The 16,612-nt window shown below is 38.6% G+C and overlaps 1 protein-coding gene across 1 annotated transcript; it reads right to left on the bottom strand.

The window, feature by feature from the left end:
* Window positions 1-1,280: 1,280 nt before the first annotated feature.
* LOC137093757 (low-density lipoprotein receptor-like) lies at window positions 1,281-14,757 on the bottom strand. Its single transcript, XM_067458606.1, has 18 exons — window positions 14,506-14,757; window positions 12,140-12,262; window positions 10,571-10,693; window positions 10,114-10,491; window positions 8,321-8,443; window positions 8,093-8,215; window positions 7,865-7,984; window positions 7,475-7,600; window positions 7,223-7,394; window positions 6,887-7,114; window positions 6,051-6,169; window positions 5,822-5,961; window positions 5,598-5,739; window positions 5,345-5,488; window positions 5,039-5,254; window positions 4,673-4,753; window positions 2,599-2,762; window positions 1,281-2,420 (listed from the first exon to the last, which is right to left on the bottom strand). The coding sequence occupies exons 1-18, from the start codon at window positions 14,561-14,563 to the stop codon at window positions 2,388-2,390; spliced, it is 2,613 nt and encodes an 870-aa protein (XP_067314707.1). The 5' UTR covers window positions 14,564-14,757; the 3' UTR covers window positions 1,281-2,387.
* Window positions 14,758-16,612: the final 1,855 nt, after the last annotated feature.

Raw genomic sequence — 16,612 nt, 5'->3', positions numbered from 1 at the left:
AACAGACATAATGTTCAAAAGTTTGGGGTCAGAATTTGTTTAATGAAATTCAAGCTTTAGACACATTAGACGTTTAGAACATTACAAAAGATTTCTGTTTCAAATCAATTCTAAGGCTGTAATATTGTGAGATATTATTACAATTTACAACTGTTTTCTATTTGAATATATTATAAAAATATAATTTACTCCTGTGACGGTAAAGCTGAATTGTCAGCATCATTACTCCATTCAAATGTAGCTTTACCATCACAGGAATGAATTGCATTTTAAAATTTATTAAAATAGAAAAGTTATTTTAAAATGTAATAATATCTCACAATATTACAGCCTTATTCAGCATAAGAGACTAGTTTCAAAAAACAAAACAAAAATCTGCCAGCCCTAATCTTTTGAACGGTGGTGTAAATAGATAGATTAGATACATTAGAACGATTAAGATTAAAACGAATGCTTGTGTTTTTATCTAATGTAACTGCCCACAGTACACACCTTGAACTTTGCTTGTAAAATAAAGCTGCCATTCATTCACATGAAATCCCACCCACCTCATTCCATGCCTCATCTTTTGGTCGCCCCACTCTGTACTCAAAGGCGTGCAAGAACCGTGAGCGATAACAAAACATGTTGGAGGTAGAGCTGTTTGCCCAGTTGCCTTAGTCAAAAACATGCACAGGTCACGGAGGCCCCCTCCACCAGGCCCCAACTAATCCGTGCCCCACTTTTCCCAGGATGTCTGTAAATTATAGGGTCTTCCCATGGGGAGTGTGTTTTGAAAACTGAGACGTGGAGCTTTTCTTAGAAATCCCTTTCCTAGAAATCCCCTAATTCCCTAGAATACCAGAAGTCATGGCTTTATCGTTCCTTTGCGGTTTTACAGGTCACTCTCTGCATGAATTATATATGCATCCAGCAGAAAAGAGGTCTTATTTCTAAGGAGTAACCTGTATAGAAAAAAGATCTTTAGGTTCACATTTACACTGCCTTTGTGTTGTGCATAAAGTCTTTTTCAGTCCGGGCCTCATGTGCTCCATGTGAAAGCTTACATTCAGCAGATCTCAAGGATTTGACCATTAATCTTCTCATCTGCTGAAACTGATCCTGGTGTTTTTACTCTAACTTCACTTTACTGAAGCTATGAAGTGTACTGGATATAATGGAATTTATAATATTAACCAGCCCAAAATGTTTGTCATGACAAAATTTCTACATTAAAAACACTAAGTAAAACATATTTTAAAATATTTATTTCCAGTAAGGATTACACACGGGTCAAGAAAAGTTGTGAAAGACTTTTTATAAAATGCATCAGATCAATTAATCAATCGGAATGTACATATATATTGTTTAATTTTTACAACTAGACAACTGACAGTACACAGCAAAGAAAGCCATTTACCATCCAAAATTTAGATTCAAAAAAATAAATAAAACATTTCTTTATATACAATACTGTATACTTAAAAATACAAATGCAATATATATGTCATAATAAACATATTTACATAGACAAATAAATTATTTACACATGCACACAGAGAATGTAAGACAAATGTGTCGCATCGCCTTAAATTACAACATGCTTGTAATAATAAAGTGTACATTCCCTGACACCCTTGAACAGTGTTTGGCATAAATCTTTACACACATTTTCATAATACATTTTGTAAGGAATCACCTGCTGAGATGTCACACAACTTTTTAATAGTGATATCCCCAAAAGTAACCCCAATATCAATACTGCATATGAGAAAGTCTTTTTTTATAGTAAACAAGCAGTTTCATATGTAACATTGAACATTTTGGCACAAAAAATGGTGTAAACAATGGCATAAAGCATTAGGAACTTACTGCACAGCTTATGACAGTAAATGGTCTATTTTTCCATAACATATTCAAATGTACTGCATCTTTAATTTGTTAAAATATATTAACAAAATATCTTGGAAAATGTTAAGGGTATGCAATGTTTTATTTAACATTACAATTTAAAACTTTAAAATATACAAATATACTAATACATATAATATTTACAATAACTGATTATGGACATCTTGTGAGAATAAAACCTTGATTTGTAAGTGCTGTTAAAATATATCTATGCATATATAATTTTTTTTGTGACGTGCTAAGCAGCCTTGATAAGCTGAGGTTGTTGTTGCTGTTTTGAGGTTTCTCTGTTTTGTTTTCTTAGCTGAGTCTGTCCAGAAGCATCTGCCCTGGATTGTCTTTGCAGCACTGATTGCTTTGTGTGGAGAGGTGGTTTGTTTCTCCATTGTTCCTCAACAGTTGTTTTGCTGAAGAACTGACTTCCAAGCAGGCAAGACATTAAATATGGCTCTGGTCTTGCAACGTTGTCAGTTTCAGCATGGACCTCAATGTCATCATCATATTTCATCATCAAGATTCACAATCTGTCTCTGCGTAAGCCAAATATGACCATCATTATTAGACACATCAGTTACCTTATATACCAGACAGTCATTCGAATAGGCTATTTAGTAAACTTAGATGCTCTAAGACATTATGGCTAATATATGATCATGAATATTGTGTGCTCTAACAAAAATGTTTCATAAAATATTGAAAATATTTTACCTGTGGGTAAAGATAGCCTTCAGAACTCTGGTTTCTGCATAAGTGCACCTGGTCCTCGGTGGTCTTTTGATAAACCGGGTTGTCAAAGTGGATGCTGTTGGTATTTTTCTGACGCCACTTTCTCCAGAACAGCACAGCGCCACCCACAACCAAACACAGGATTGCTTGGAGAAGATAATAAGACATTCCCATTAGAATAGGAGTTTTGAATTGATAGAATAGACAAGAGAACAGAATAGACGAACCTTTTGAAGAGCATCGTGACATTACAAATCAAAGTGAGTTGCTTTGTATGTAAACTGATTTTAATAGAGCCACTGACATGTCGCTAAACCAATACTCTAATATACAAAGTCAACCCTCTATCCTTTTTTCAGTATGGAAAGTAAAATATTTATGGTCAATTTTTCTCTCGCTTTGTCTACCATCTTGAATTAAAGGCTCAGTATGCGATCAATCTCCCAGAATGGCTGTGAACACTTGTTGATATTTGAAATCAACCCAAACAAACCCACCCACTCTCTTCATTGCTCCAACTCCAGAATTCACTAACACTTTACAGCCTGCAACCTAACCGCCTCGCTCCTAGCTGGTCTCGAACCCAATCGCTGGCATACGAGGCCAGGGCTCTAAAAACAGCGCTAGCGTCAATAGCTCCATTACACAAGCAATGCAAGAGTGGATGTCTATTCAGTATTTATCATATCAGAACAGAAGCAAAATAATGCTCCTCGAAAAATAAAGCTAAGATGATGAACAAATGACAAGGAAGAACAAAAAATCAGCATATACAGAACACAAGTGTAAATACAAGCAAGAGTTGGTTGTTCGTTGCCAGCAGCTCCAGACAAACAATGGCACTCAAAACTGTCCAGTTACTAGAGCTAACATTACAACAACAGCATTGTGGTGTGACAGGCAGCGGGGCGAGGGACCGCGAGAGCGGGCCGGTGATTAGTGTTGACGAGTGGCAGCTGCATGGCACACCCGTCTCGTCTCGCGGCCATGTGACGGGAGCATAAAAGGAGAGGCAAGGGCTGCGGAAGACGAGAGAAGTCCAGGCCTGGTCCTCTATCGTCTTCCGCAGCCCTTGCTCCTCCTTTTCTCGCGGTCCCTCGCCCCGCTCTCGCGGTCCCTCGCCCCTGCTGCCTGTCACACCACAAGCATATTTTGGTTCTGCATCCATTTTCATTCCTTCCCACTTCGGTCTCTCCTGTGCTGGAAAGCTTTTCTGATATTAATTGAAACACTTGTCTTGTCTGATCGTAACCCTTCTTTTTCCAGTGATATTCCTCTTGAGTTTTTCTCTTTTGTATTGTCTCTCATCGTCTCTCGTCTTTCTTCAAATCTCCCTCTTGATCACTATCTCTCCACCACTATTATACGCCTCCTAAATGCTAATGGGCTACACAATTGTTATTGTGATTTTCAACAGGGTTTTTAAAAACTCACTTACTGCACCTTTAATTTTTTTTTGAGCTCATTGTAGTGCTCTCTGGGATTGTCTTCATTACAAGATTACTGATATATTGCATATATATATATATGTTATGTATATATATATATATATATATATATATATATATATATATATATATATATATATATATATATATATATATATATATATGCTTTAGAATTTGGAATAAGGTATCTCAGGAGGATTTATTTGTGCATTTCTTTTTTTGGCATTGAAATTGTTAATAATAACTTAACCTTCTGATGAATACGACAGACTTCTCTCTGGTAATGTATGCTGGATTTCTCCAATCATTTAATTCCCTTAAACCCCACCCCTTTGACTGCAAGCTTGCATTAAATTAAGATCTGCCTCAATCCAATCAACAACCGATAAATAGAACCAAGTCCCCATCCTACATTTTTTTTTCTTTAGATAATCCAGTTCCGCTTGATGTACGTTATAATAAAGAAGAAAATATCTTCTGATACCTCTGTTACTTTAAGTCGCCTACCTGGCCTCTTTGTGCAAAGCGCATCTTCATCAAATTTGTAGGCCACTCACTAGGCTTTCTAACAAAACATATCTTTTAAACATTCACAGTGAAGCACTCACCAAGAGGAACCACAATGTACAAAGACCACGGTGTGGAAGATGATGGTTCGGAGACAGCTTTAACATTACTGTAGTGGTCATCTGAGGAGAAATCACAATAATTTGTAAAACAGTTTTCAGAAATTTCAATGGAACTGTAATATCATTTTGAGCAATCTCTGGGGTCTTGAGATTAGGGCTTGTTTGATTTTTTTAGGAAAAGGAGAAGACCGGGACAGAGGGTAATGCCTAGGTGGTTAAAGCAAGACATACCTGTCTAGGTGGTTAAAGCAAAACAAAGCAAGACATACCTAGCTGGATAAAGCAAGACATACCTGTCTAGGTGGTTAAAGCAAGACATACCTAGCTGGATAAAGCAAGACATACCTGTTTGGGTGGATAAAGGAGGTTTAGTTGTGGTTTGGGAAGGCTTGAAAGGGGCAGCTTGAGTGGGTCGGCTAGGAGTCACATGAGCAGGAGTAGGTGTAAGTTGCGCATTGGTAGTGGAAGGGCCAACAGATTTTGGTGTTGTCTTTGAAGGCACTTGAGGATGACTAGTTGTAACTATTTCAGGCCTGACAGGAGATGCTGGTGTGACGACAGCTGTTCAAAATAAAAACACAAGTGTTGGATGTGAGGAATTACATTAAAACCTAATCCAGGTCCCGACAACATGCACCAAATCCGACTTGCCTGGAATGCATTTCCGCATGTCTCTGGCCAACATCATGTTGTCTGGGCAGGCACATGTGTACTTGGGGGAGAATCTACTGATTTGAGGGGCAGCAAGGCACAGGAACTCACAGCCCCCGTTGTTGACCCGGCACCAGTTGATTCCTGGGAGGACATTCAGAATTTAGTTTTGAATTGGAGAATAACTCACTGAATGGTACCTTGAAAGGTATTATAAAAAGTCAAATTGACGGCTATATACTGGCCAACATACCAGTGGGCTGTTTGAGGTTGTGGTACAGGACAATGTCCTCTGGTGAGGAGAGGTGTTCTGCCACTTTTGTGATGTCTCCTCCAGTCACACGATTTGCACTTAGAATTGCATTATTGCTCACATCCGTCCAAAACACTTTCTCCTGAAGATTAAGAATTCTTGAGCATTGAGGTAACCTCCTAAAAAGTCTTTTAACAAGTACAAAAAGAGTGAGAAAATATTACCTCAAACACAGTAAGACCCAGTGGGTGAGCAAGTCTGCCCTGGTCAACGATTAGTGTACGCCGGCCACCTCCCTGTACGCTGATGCTGGAGAGAGTGTGTAGTTTGGAGTCAACCCAGTACAAACGCTGGTTCAAAAGGTCTAGGTATGAGAAAGGACCAAAGTTACCAAATGTACACTTGTGAACTGTTTGGACAGTTGAACAGTTATGCAAGTGGACAAGTTCATACCAAGGGTTATTCCATTGGGCCAGACAATGTTATCTGTAACTAGTGCACTGCGGTCTCCTCCATTAAGACCACCTCTCTCAATCTTGGCTGGTGTGCCCCAATCAGTCCAGAACATGAAGCTACAACATATCGGAGAAGATTTAACACAGTAAGGGTGCGTTCACAATTGTAGTTCAGTTAGTTTGGTTAGTTTGGTCCGGACCAAAAAACAAAAACAAAACATATAGTACTGGCCCGCTTAGCGTTCACACTGGCATTTTTAACAGCAAACCTAGAGTTACCAAACCACAGGCATAGGGAGACGGTCACAACCTAATTGGTCGGTTTATATGACGTAGGAGCTTCCTTACCGAACATACAAAACAATGTTGTGTGCTGGATTAAACGCGATCATTTTATGCGTGTACATATGGCATTATTTTTACCAGTTGAGAGCTTATGAATAAAATGTTCAAAACATTCAAAACAGCACCAGGATTTCCTCAATTGTATGCAGAAACGAAGATTTGCAAAAGAGACGGCAGTTGCGTTCATATATAAATCGAACCGCACCAGAGTTTGTCTGGAAGTGCTGACCCTGGTGTGGACCGAGTAACACCAAACAAGCGGACCGAGACTGCTGAAAAGATGGGTCTCGGCCGGCTTGTTTGGTGTTACTTGGTCCACACCAGGGTTAGGATGGCAGCGTTCACATATGTTCAAATGAACTGCACTAACCGAGCAATCGCACCAGGGTTCGTTTTAATCGAACCAAACATGACAAGTGTGAACGCACCCTAAATCACTTTGCCACATAGTTTGCCCCTACATGTTAGAGTTTCTGAGACTTGACGTACTTCTTAAAAGGGTCGACCACTATAGCACGCGGCTTGGCCAGGTTGTCTTTGAAGAGAGTCTTGCGTTTGCTTCCATCTGCTGTTGCCACAGATATTGCACCTTTGATACTGTCCGTCCAATAGATGTTCCCATGGATCCAGTCGACCGCGATACCTTCAGGTGCATCCAACCCACTGCCAATCACAACGCTGTGTTGGGAGGAGTCATCTGCAGTATCTATTGGTGCTCTGGGAAAAAAATACAAAATATGACACTAGGTACCGGTCTGTTGGGTAACAAGCAAACAATCCCCAGAGACCCAGAACTGGCCATGATTCCAAAAACCCTTTCTTCACCTGTATATCTTTTTTAAGGATAAATCCGACCAGTAGATCTCTCTGGAAGCCACATTCAGATCCAGAGCCACAACGTTCTTTTGGCTGGGAATGACACGAGCATACTCGCTACGATCCAGGGTCATCTTCCTTACCTCATGGCGATTAGTGAAAAATAAGTAGGCGATGGTTCCTGTAAAACCATGTTTGTGAGTATGAGTTTTTCAGTATATAACCACGGAAAAGGACCATTTGCAAGTTTAAAATCTGTACCAATAGCTTTGCAGGCCTTGCTGGCTGGGTCCACCTGGTAGCCATCTTCGCACTCACACTTGTAACTACCTATCTGGTTGACACAGATTTGGCTGCAGGTGTCTGGGTTGGCGCACTCATCGATGTCTGAAGAAATCAAACAAAAAAAAGGTTTGAAGTCCTTGTGCTGCATCAATATGGTGTACATAAAACCCCTGAATCATTACAGGTAGCAACCGGATGGACTTACTAAACAAACTCTAACCTTATTTCGAGCTCAGAAAAACAAATAAGTTTGAAGTCCATATTAAATCATTCTTTGAACTGGATCTGCACCCAGGTCTGTTATCCGAGGTGAAACATGCTATGACCAGATCTGTTACAGTATGAGAACCAATTTCAGATTCTTACCTTCGCAGCGCCTCTTGTTCACCAATTGGAAGCCAGTGGGACACAGACACTCATAACCAATCTTCAGGTCATTACAGATATGAGAGCAACCACCATTGTTGTAAAGACACTCATTAGAATCTGTAAATTTAAAAATCACGAATTATTGACTATTACTCTGACACTATGACAAGAAGATCCAGGTCTACAAAAAAGGAAAAGTGCCTCCTTAAATGCCGTGATACTTACCGCATTCTCGCAATGGCTCATCGGACCAATCTCTACAGTCTCGTTGCTTGTTGCAAACTTTTTCCATCCCGATGCATTCACCGCTGCGGCACTTAAACCTGTATGGTGGATCGCAATGGGTTGCTGAAATTCAGAGATGACAAATGTAAGCGACACATATCAGAGTAACACCTAAAGCATATGTTTTTGCATATCAATTATGTAAAGGGAGTAATTCATATGGTTCACCATTAACACAGCCCAGCTCATCACTCATATCTTTGCAGTCATATACGTGGTTGCACTGCCGGCTGCCATGAATGCAAGAACCGTCCCCACATTGGAACTCATCCAGTTGGCATGTGGGCAAGGCTGTTCATATGGAAAAAGCAAAAGAGTTCATTATGTCTTGATGAAAAATGGCTACATACCGATTGCAAAAAGTGCCTGATGCTTATGAGGTTGTAGTGTAACAAAGTGTGAAGTGATATAAGTAATCTACCCTGAACACGATAATCATCCAGACATTTTAGCAATGGCTTGGTTTCTATTTCCGCTGTGTAGCACTGTGAAATGTCTTTGGTCCACAATTCTAATTCTACTAACTGTACACTGTACAAAAATCTTCTGAATGACTTTGATTTTGCATTTGTTGTAAACAGGCAAAGATTATCACTGGAAACAAAAAAAAACGCTATTATATTAATGCATTTACAGACATTTGAGAGCTTAAAGGCAGGGTAGGTGATTTGTTACAGAAGTTTTTGCTATGCTGGTTAAAAGTTTCTTCACATCCTGATAGCAATCACTAAGGCTGCATTTACCCTGCAGGTCTTAATGCACAATTCTGATTTGGTGACTATATCTGATTTTTTTTTTGACGACCCGCTTACATCATCTTTTCTAAATCGACCCGTATCCGATATTTGCATTTACACTGTACACTGGCGAAACAGCCCAAGACGTTCTTAACCGGTGAAAGGAAGTAAAAGTGCGCAATATGCAATGGACGCAGACAAAGTTATTGCACAATGTTTTGCTGTCTGCACTGTTCCACACATCTTTAAAAGGTCGGCAAAACAGTTCTCTCTTAAGGCGGAGAAAAAGAGGAGAGCCCTTGACGTGGTTGCCAGGTTTTCACAACAAAACCCGCCCAATTGCAACTCAAAACTGTGTTAAAGTAGCCCAATTCCGCATGAAAACTGCAGACTTGGCAACACTGGATCGCAGTTTGTGTCCACCTGAGTTGACGTCATTCACGTCCCATTTTCAATGACGTATGACTTGCATTTACTGGGGAACATCCGATCTGACCGCTCACATGGCAGACGCTGATGCACGCATCCGAATCATATCGGATTTATTACCATGTATGAGTGAGGCCTGAATCCGATCTGAGGATATCGGAATTCATGCGTTTTTTTACTGCTTACACGTTCACGTCATATCCGATCTGTGCCACATGAGAGGAAAAAATCGGAATTGGGTCACTTGAACCATGCAGTGTAAATGGGGCCTAAGTTAAGTGGTCTAAATGTATTTGTGTGTGTGTGTGTGCACTTGTTTTTGTGAAATATCAGGACACAAATGTATATAATGACATGGGTATGACACAGGTATTACAAGGAGAGGGTGAAATATGAGGACATTGGCCATGTCCCCACTTTTCAAAAGCTTATAAATCATACAGGATGAGTTAGCAACACTATCATTACCGAAATGAATCTGCAGCAGTCAGGTGACACAGATCTTTGCTCTTTAAATTGTTAATGTTCATTATTATTGTAATGTTATGTCATTGTAAAGTTGTCTTAATCATCCTTTAAGTGGTGGGATTACTACTAGGATGAGACACTAGATACGCATTTTTATTCAAGGTAATTTGTGTAGGTGTTTTTGCAAACAGATCCTTCCTGCTATCCTTGTGTGTGCCATACAAAGATTATCTGCATGTCAGCTTAACTTGTATTGAACCTGGAACAATCCTTTAAGAATAACAGGATGAACAGACAAATGTTATACTAACAAGTCTTATTTCTTACAGCAGTTTTTCTCATCTGAGCGATCCAAGCAGTCTTCTCCGCCATCGCATTTCCAGCTACTGTGTATGCATTCTCCACTGCCGCAATGGAATTCCATTGAGGAGCATGGGTTTTTGGTTGGTTTAGGCGTCCCAGGGCTGCATTTATGAGGCAATTCGTCGGAGCCGTCGCTACAGTCGGCATCTCCATCGCAGACCCACAATCGAGGCACACACTGTCCGATGTCGCACCTGAAGAAGCTGGAGCCGCACGTAGTGGGTGGACAGGAGACTTCATCACTGCCGTCATCACAGTCCGCCTCACCATCACACACAAACGCACTCGTCACACACTGGCTATTGCTGCACTGGAATTCGCCATCCAGACACTGCCGAGGAGCTGCAAGTTGGGATGGAGGTTTTCAGCACACATGCACACTGAAGAAACATGAAGATATACATTTCAAGATGTCCCTCACCACAGCCTTCCTCATCTGCACCATTCTCGCAGTCCGTTTTGCCATCACAATTCCAGGTCTTAGGCACACACTGGTTAAGTCGCCCACCACAACTGAATTCACTGGGTCTGCAGGTCTTCATCACTGAAGGAAAGAAAAAACAGATTCAAAGGGTTAGTTCACCCAAAAATGAAAATTCTCTCATTAATTATTCACCCTAATATCGTTCGAAACACGTAAGACCTCCGTTCATCTTCAGAACACAAATTAAGATATTTTAGTTGAAATCTGATGGCTCAGAAAGGCCTTTATCGACACCAATGTCATTTCCTCTCTCAAGACCCATAAAGGCACTAAAGACGTCGATACAAAGCCTATCTCACTACAGCGGCTCTACAATCATTTTATGAAGAGACCAGAATAGTTTTTGTGTGCAAAAATACAAAATAACGACTTATAGTGATGGGCCGATTTCACAACAAAGTTTCAAACGGTTATGAATCAGTGTATTGATTCACGATTCTGATCGCGTGTCAAACTGCTGAAATCACGTGACACTGGGGATCCCAATCATGAATCGATACGCTGATTCTTAACGTTCAAAACTTTGTTTTGAAATCAGCCCATCACTATAAGTCGTTATTTTGTATTTTTGCACACAAAAACTATTCTGGTCTCTTCATAAAATGATTGTAGAGCCGCTGTAGTGAGATGGGCTTTTTTAGAGAATACATTTCTTTCAGCGACAAAAACGAGTGCAGAAAGTTCGACTATAGATTAACACAGTTAACCACTTTTAAATATTAAGATTAGGGCCGGGACTTTAACGCGTTAATTAAGATTAATCAATTACGGGACTTTAACGCGTTAATTAATTACGCAAAAAAATAAAATAACATAATTTTAACCACATTTATTTTTGCACTGCGGAACGTTTTTCAATGAATGAGTTTCAACGGACCGATTATACTGGAACACCAACTAGCGTTCATTAGTCACGACAACAACAAACCATAGTGAACATGAACGAAGAAGCTGATGAGACCGCTTTGCTTGGCCCCTTGGATGGGAAATTTTGTTTTAAAAAACAAAAGGATGGAAGCGTCGACAAGAGCATGGTTGTGTGCAAGCTATACAACAAGGAATTTGCGTATCACCGCAGCACATCGAGCCTCAAATATCACAAATATGCTTTTGCTGCACTTAATGGCAAACATTGCACTGGTCTGCTAGAACGAAATAAATAAACAATATTTTGTTGATTAAGCTTATGTATTCAGTCATTATTCAATGGTATACTAAATATCCATGTGAAAAATTACTTCTCATTTTTCTCAGGTCAAATATTTATATGCAATTAAAATGCGATTAATTTCGATTAATTAATTACAAAGCCTCTAATTAATTAGATTAATTTTTTAATCGAGTCCCGGCCCTAATTAATACTTTACATTTTTTCCCACACCAATCAGTGCAGGAAGATTTAACGAAAAGCTTGTAGATTCCATTTGTGCCTATGTGGTTAATATTACACCAATATACTTCCTCTTCAGGACAATTGACTTATCTTCGGCGGAGAGGAACACTTACAGCAGGCAGCAGGAAGTTCATCAGTGCCGTCTCCGCAGTCATCAGTTTCATCACAAACCCATCTCGATGTGATGCACTTTCCATTGCCACACTGATACTGCCGTATATCACAAGTCAAGACACCTGTCAGATGGAGACATAAGTGATGCTACACACAAATGACACATTATCAAACAACTTAAGCCTGCTATTTTAGTCATTTGAAGTCACATTAAAGATAAGCTAAAATACTAGACGGCTTGACTGAATGAATCAGTTTCGCACCTCCTAATCTTCCTTCTTCCTTAGTCTTGTTATCTAAGAATATCACAATACACAGTCTAGTGCCAAGACTGGGAACTGTTATCTATGTCAACCTGTATGATTTAGTGATTTCAACAAGTATGGGCAAAGACAAGCTTTTCCTGCTTTGTAATCCAAAAATGGGTGTCAATGCCAGTATCATTAGTTAAACATAACATTTTAAACAGGTTAAAAATGAATAAATCACCAAAAACAGCTTACATCATGTAGTACATTTCATTAGCCTGTATATAATTGCCAAGCAATGTAGCAAGTCCACAAATGAATATAGAAAAATATTAACTTTATATCGACCATTTTACAACACCCTCAAACTGCGATCGTCCATTCAGGATTCAGGGTCTATTTTATCATTCAAATGGGAGCATAAACTGATTAATGATTACACAAATTTAACATGTAGACGGGTCTTATCAGTATTGAAAGACAAACCTTCCGTTGATATAAAACTTGGTTTATGACCTTGGTTTGACATCATACATTATCTCTCCGAAGCATAATGCATTGTTCATTGTTTAGTAATGTTTACAGACACAGTTGAAGCTGGTAGGAAGCCAGTCGTGATATGAAATTTTCATACCGTCCCTAGTAGCCACAGAATGCAACATAACTATTTGCTTTTTTCACAAACATCTCTATACTCTCTAAGTGTGTCTAATTATATAAACAGACTACTATCAAGATATCTTCATGGTGGATCAAAACACATGGCCTCCAATCCACCGGTGTGTCTACTTTATCACATAAAAACTACATCCCATCGGAAACTATAATGCATCATAACAAACAAATGTGTAGATACAAGCCAAAGGAGAACAGAGGCATATCTTTTTCTAATATAGCTTTCACTTTTCAAGTGAATGATATTACGGTGTTCAATAAAACCATCAGTGCTTTTGTCTACCTATAAAATGATCAGTCAGGCCTAACGGTTAGGTCAACATATGTGTAGTGCACATGGGTAAAACCTGTTAATAATATGAAGATTGCATATAGTGTGAGATAAGAAGCCTATCTATATCTAATTACAACCGAACATACTACAGCTGTAGACTGATATGCATTAGCATGTATGTTTGTATTGTTTTTATAGATTTTTTTCCAGAACAGAGAACGCCAAAAAGAGACATCTCAACAAAAACATTAAAACATTCAAATAGCAATGCTATTCAAACATCCCTCCACAACAACTCATCCAGTTCATCTACACCGGATCCAATCCAGAAAGACCTGCCAAACCAACAATGAGAGTCCAAACAACACAAGCATAGCCATTATCTCCTTTAGACCTTTATTTTTCTAATCTTACAAAATGATTAATAAATCTTTTTGGTAGAATAGACGTTTGAAGCCAGTTCCTACAGGTTTCTGGTTTATGCCATGGATATATGCTACTGCTGTAATTGTGACATCATACACTGCAAATGATTTTGAACTTCTCGGAAAAGCGTGTGTGTGGAATTACTATGGAATGAGGCCCCTATAGGAGAGACATGGACAGTATACACACACACACACACACACACGCACACACACATGTGGTTACTGTAAGGCAATACTATGTTTTGCCCTGCTTCATGAGTTTGGAGAACTCATTCATATTGAGCAAAACAGTAGTGAGTGATGCAAACAGGCTAGTTTGCATTCAGTATAAAGCAATAACACATCTGGAAAGTATTCAATTTAGCAAATCAGAACTTTTTTTTCAGTTCTTTGAATATTTAAGAGCCAACAAGAATTATGTAAACATCCTCAATGCAGAAAGGGAAATATCTTTGTATCTATTCAGTCATATAGACTACAACATTGCTTATATAAATTGTGGAAATAACAATTAGTAAAACTACCTTACAGACCAGATTGGGCACTTTAGTCTAACTGTGTGTAACTGTGTTTGAATATGTGTAAATACTGAAAACAATTTTTCTATACAGGTTAAAATAGCCTACATTTATATAGGCTACTGATAACAATATTAGTCTATACTAGCTACAAGTAGTAAGAATATATGTAATTTATGATCATTAAAGACCCCTAAAGAGAAAGTAATCCTGTTTACTCACCTGTTTGAACAGGACAGAAGAAAGTAACTGCCAGTATGAACATTAATGAGATCCCCATTGTCTCTCAATGAGCTGAAGCCTCTCGTTTCTCTGTGTATTGTATTGGTTTGTATTGTGGAATGTGGAGGTTTATAATAGCCTAAATAAATGGCTCTGATAGAGCAGATGAAATCCTGTTGGTTTGCGGGGAAATAGCTACTTCAGAAGAGGTGAACTCAACGCAAGTTATTTGTGTTGTAGTGGATGAACTTGAACCATGCGAATTTGAACGGGGTCCGCAGCGTGGGCGGGGCTTCGTGACGTGGATTTCGTAATTAGATGGTGTGATTTAAGAGTTTCCTAATAGAGGGCGTGGTCAAAAGCAGAACACGCCCATCCCAAACAATTCCACTTTCCTAGTAGAAGAGGGATGAGAAATCTTCAGCAATTACCTGCTTATCATTTTGTGGCGGGGAATAAAATAATAATGGGAAAAACGTGACGATCTGATAAGCACAGCCTGACCTGCACGAGACTGCCATTGTATAAACAACTGTAAACATCTGCTCTTTGAAACTACCTCTGAAGGCTACGCTGACACATGTCGTAAAACTAAATAATATATCATAAATCTAAATCACATCCGTAATTTTGTAGCCTTGACATATTTAATATACTTTTTTCACATGCGAAACAGAGTAAAAGGAAACCGCAGTCATAAACACATTAGGATATCTCAAAAATAATGAACTGTTTGGTTGTCGGTTCTTTCTCAAGGTAAAAACATAGGCGTTTATGATTATTACACATAGATTATGTAGTTATAATAGAAAGCAACAAATAACACTCACCTTTTGTAGGCTATATGTGCTGGGTGCACAGGATAGCCATTGTGTGAAATGAGGAGCATTATTTATATCTTAGGCTATTTATTATTTTTTTATTTCAAATTAATTGAATATTGTAAGATGTCTTTTTATTTATTTAATTATATGGTTCATAAATAGTGGGGACACATTATCGAACGTTTAACTAGACAAATTAGCAGCGGAGTGAAAAGCTAAAAGCACTGTGGACTCAATCTAGCCTTGAGCTTGTGACCCAGACGTCATCAGAACACAGTCTTCTTAACTCACTGGGACATTTACCAAAACAATGCAGTGTTGTCCTGTCCTTTCCCCTGTCCATTCTCGAATAGGCTACATTTTTTTTTTTTTTTTGTAATTTCGTGATGGTAGCTTAATATTAATATTTAGACAGAAACTGAGCTTTTCTCTAGCAGACATGTTTGGTCCTGACATGCCAGAAATAATGTTCAGTTTCTGAAAGCACATCTTATATGAACAGACTGTCCCTAACTTGGTGTAAAATATTTGCAAGTTGGAGCTGGAGGCGCTAAACCAGTTCTGCTATTCTGTGACGGGAATCATTCAATGGAATATAAACAAAGTAGAAAGAAGTAGAAACCATTGTGGCCATAAAAATTGACTTGCATAAAGTAAGAATGTGCGTGTGGGTAGTTAAAAAAGTAACAGCTGATGTGTGAAGTTTGTGGTGTGTGTGTGTGTGTGTGTGTGTGTGTGTTTTTTTAATAGTCTCTTAAGATCATCAAAGCTGCATTTATTAAAATACTATAAAACAGTAGGCGAAATAGGCTATTATTGCAATGTATAGGCTAATACCTGTTTTCTAACTGAATATTTTAAAATGTAATTTATTCCTGTGAGGCAATACTGAATTTTCAGCATCACTATATCCCAATTTTCTGTCACATAATCCTTCAGAAATCATGAATTTGAGCCTCAAGAAACATCTCGTATTATTGTATCGTACAATTTTGGGAAAAAACGTTTCAGGATTCTGTGATAAATCGAAAGTTCATTTTATAACATTATAAATGTCTGTCACTTTTGATCAATTAATGTGTCCTTGTAGCCTACACCTTTTTTTTTTTTTTTTAGTTAGTTAGTGTACTTTCAGTTTAGTTTAGTAACAGCGCATATAAATAAACTAAGACTATGAATATATATTGTAAAAATTACTTTATTTTCTGTCAGGACGGTTTCTGGTGCGCATACACCTATGGGAAACAACAAGTGTGTGTGCAAATAAAAAGTCCAGTGTTTGT

This window comes from Pseudorasbora parva, chromosome 2 (genome assembly GCF_024679245.1).
Source record: "Pseudorasbora parva isolate DD20220531a chromosome 2, ASM2467924v1, whole genome shotgun sequence".
Lineage (NCBI taxonomy): Eukaryota > Metazoa > Chordata > Actinopteri > Cypriniformes > Gobionidae > Pseudorasbora > Pseudorasbora parva.
Note: the sequence above shows the minus strand (reverse complement) of the source record. Positions and strands in the feature narration are given on the sequence as shown.

Coding starts and splice junctions, on each gene's coding strand:
- LOC137093757 (XM_067458606.1), bottom strand. CDS start 14,563: ATGGGGATCTCATTAATGTTCATACTGGCAGTTACTTTCTTCTGTCCT. Junction 10,492..10,570: donor TGCAGATGAGGAAGGCTGTG/GTGAGGGACATC, acceptor CCCAACTTGCAG/CTCCTCGGCAGTGTCTGGAT. Junction 5,962..6,050: donor GCCCAATGGAATAACCCTTG/GTATGAACTTGT, acceptor TCTCATACCTAG/ACCTTTTGAACCAGCGTTTG.